The sequence below is a fragment of the Odontomachus brunneus genome, unplaced genomic scaffold (assembly GCF_010583005.1).
Source record: "Odontomachus brunneus isolate Ranch 3 - 2012 unplaced genomic scaffold, Obru_v1 Obru_scaffold_270, whole genome shotgun sequence".
Taxonomy (NCBI): domain Eukaryota; kingdom Metazoa; phylum Arthropoda; class Insecta; order Hymenoptera; family Formicidae; genus Odontomachus; species Odontomachus brunneus.
Window position 1 is genome coordinate 60139 of NW_022639720.1, and position 2936 is coordinate 63074.

General features: G+C 30.8%; 1 protein-coding gene across 1 annotated transcript in view; it reads left to right on the forward strand.

Moving 5' to 3' along the window:
- Positions 1-2362, forward strand: part of LOC116853033 (pescadillo homolog) — a 2976-nt gene extending 614 nt beyond the window's left edge. Inside the window, exon 3 of the mRNA XM_032833885.1 lies at positions 2300-2362. Coding sequence (XP_032689776.1) covers positions 2300-2362 — 63 coding nt within the window. The remainder of the gene's footprint in view (positions 1-2299) is intronic.
- The last annotated feature ends 574 nt before the right edge of the window (positions 2363-2936 follow it).

The window sequence follows — 2936 nt, forward strand, 5'->3', positions numbered from 1 at the left end:
ACTTGAAATTTCCAGCACTTTGACATAGAATACAAAATATCTCGTAAAATATTCATCTTTCGGTTATCTTGTCTTAATGCTTTTTTGCGCAGAATAATAAGACAAATTAATTAGCTTAAAAAAAAAAAAAAAAAAATTTTACATAAATATATAAAAATCTTTTTGTGCTTTTTTTAAGCCATTTTTGAACACCCTGTATACAGGGTGAATATTATATACCGGAACACCTGAATATCTCGAAAACAAAGCGTTGTATAAAAAAATGTTAAATACAAAAGTTGTAGGGTTTAAAAAGATCTATTTTATGATATTAGCAGTTTGACCTTGAGTTGCGTCATAAAGATCAGGTCAAGGTCACAATGATGTTTTTAAATGGATACCCCCATTTTTTATTGTATATTCTTGTAGCTTATCTCGAGAGCTTTCCAAAACACTATACTTAAGTATTTTTTCGTTAAGTACTTTTCGAGTTAAGAAGCTTCAAAGTTACGCTCTTTAGCATTAGCGCGCGTGGATACCGTAGTGACGAGCACGAAGGCGCGCTCGTATTAATAGTAAATAGCGTAACTTTGAAGCCTCTTAACTCGAAAAGTACTAAACGAAAAAATACTTAAGTATAGTGTGTTGGAAAGCTCTCGAGATAAGCTACAAGAATATATAATAAAAAATAGGGGTATCTATTTAAAAACATCATTCTGACCTTGACCTGATCTTTATGACGCAACTCAAGGTCAAACTGCTAATATCATAAAATAGATCTTTTAAAACCCTACAACTTTTGCATTTAACATTTTTTTATATAACGCTTTGTTTTCGAGATATTCAGGTGTTCCGGTATATAATATTCACCCTGTATATACAGTGTGTGCCATAAGTTCGGCAACGGCAAGAAAATTCGGCGGGGGAGCATTTTAGAGAAAAATGTTTTCAATAAAAGTTGTAAAGCTTAAAAAGTTGCATTTAATGACAGTAGTTATTTGACCTAAGATGACGTGGCCAAAGTCAGGACAAGGTCAACTTTGCTTTTTTAAATAGAAATACATAATTTTTATTACGGCATTTTATTCTACGTGAAAAAGCAAACAATTTTTGTTTGAAAAAATTTTTTATACGACCTCTATTTTCTAAGATATTTACGTAAATATCTACAAAATTATTGGTTTCAATAATTTTTTACTTGAATTCTATTAACTTTACCGAAAAATATTAAGTGATAAAAATTGCTTATTTTGGTTTCAAAAAGCTCTGAGAATTTTTTTCAGAATTTTGTGTTAACTTTTTAGTACTTCAAGAAAATGCAGGAAAATGCAGTACTAAAAAATTAATATAAAATTCTGAAAAAATTCTCAGAGCTCAATGAGAACAAACTAAATAATTTTTATCTCTTGATATTTTTCGGTAAAGTTGATAGAATTCAAGTAAAAAATTATTGAAACCAATAATTTTGTAGATATTTACGTAAATATCTTAGAAAATAGAGGTCGTATAAAAAATTTTTTCAAACAAAAGTTGTTTGCTTTTTCACGTAGAATAAAATGCCGTAATAAAAAATATGTATTTCTATCTAAAAAAGCAAAGTTGACCTTGTCCTGACCTTGGTGACGTCATCTTAGGTTAAATAACTACTGCCATTAAATGCGACTTTTTAAGCCTTACAACTTTTATTGGAAACATTTTTCTCTAAAATGCTCCCCCGCCGAGTTTTTTTGCCGTTGCCAAACTTATGGGACACACTGTATATATAATCACTATTGTTATTATTATTGTTATTATATTATTCTTATTATACTATATATCATATTGTTATTATTATATATTATTAATTATTATATATTAATAATTATTATATTATTCTTATTATACTATATATCATATTGTTATTATTATATATTATTAATTATTATATATTAATAATTATTATATTATTCTTATTATACTATATATCATATTGTTATTATTATATATTATTAATTATTATATATTAATAATTATTATATTATTCTTATTATACTATATATCATATTGTTATTATTATATATTATTAATTATTATATATTAATAATTATTATATTATTATTATTATACTATATAGCATATATTAAGATATAGTAAACATCATAATAAACAGTTATTTTTTACAACACATCATCCATGTGTATCTACGAGTTGCATGATTTATCAAATCCCAACCATTTCACATAAATCTTATCGCCTTTTCTGCACAACATTTTTTTCATCAAATACACGTTTGGATTGGCAACACGATGCAGTTCGTACTCGTAGAAACCTCCGACTACAGGCTCTCTGCGAGAATCTTCGAGTAGATAGGTCACAGGATTGGTCGATCTTAAACACTCAGTAATCCAATTGGGCGTGTAACTTTTAACAAAGACAGTCTTGAACTTGCTCACGTGCATCGGATCGGCCACCTTGAATCTCGCCGGAGCTGCAATCTTTATGATGCTGTAAACCGTATCGAAAGTTTTTTAGCGATCGTAAAGGTCACATCAGAGCTCTCAGTTTTGTTACATTTACAGCACGCTGGCAGCGCGGTGGGAGAAACCCACACAAACGGCGCCCGTGTCCGTGAACGCGGCGAGGTTCGGCCGAGTTCAGGAGAATAGAAGAGTACAGACGATATCGCTATCATTCGGCGATAGCTATAGCTAACCCCGCCGGCCGCGAGAAGCGCTAAGCTGTCTCCGCTCGTATTGTGCCGCTTGTCACCGCTTCTCGGATACATCGACATGTCAATGAAGTACATACAGGGTGTTCAAAAAGTCCCGGACCGGTGAAATATCTCGAAAACTAAGCATTTTAGAAAAAAATGTTTCAGATAAAAGTTGTGGCGTTTAAAAAGATGTATTTACTGATCACATCAGTTTGACCTTGGGTTGCGTAGCGAAGGTCAGGTCAAGGTCACATTAATTTTTTTA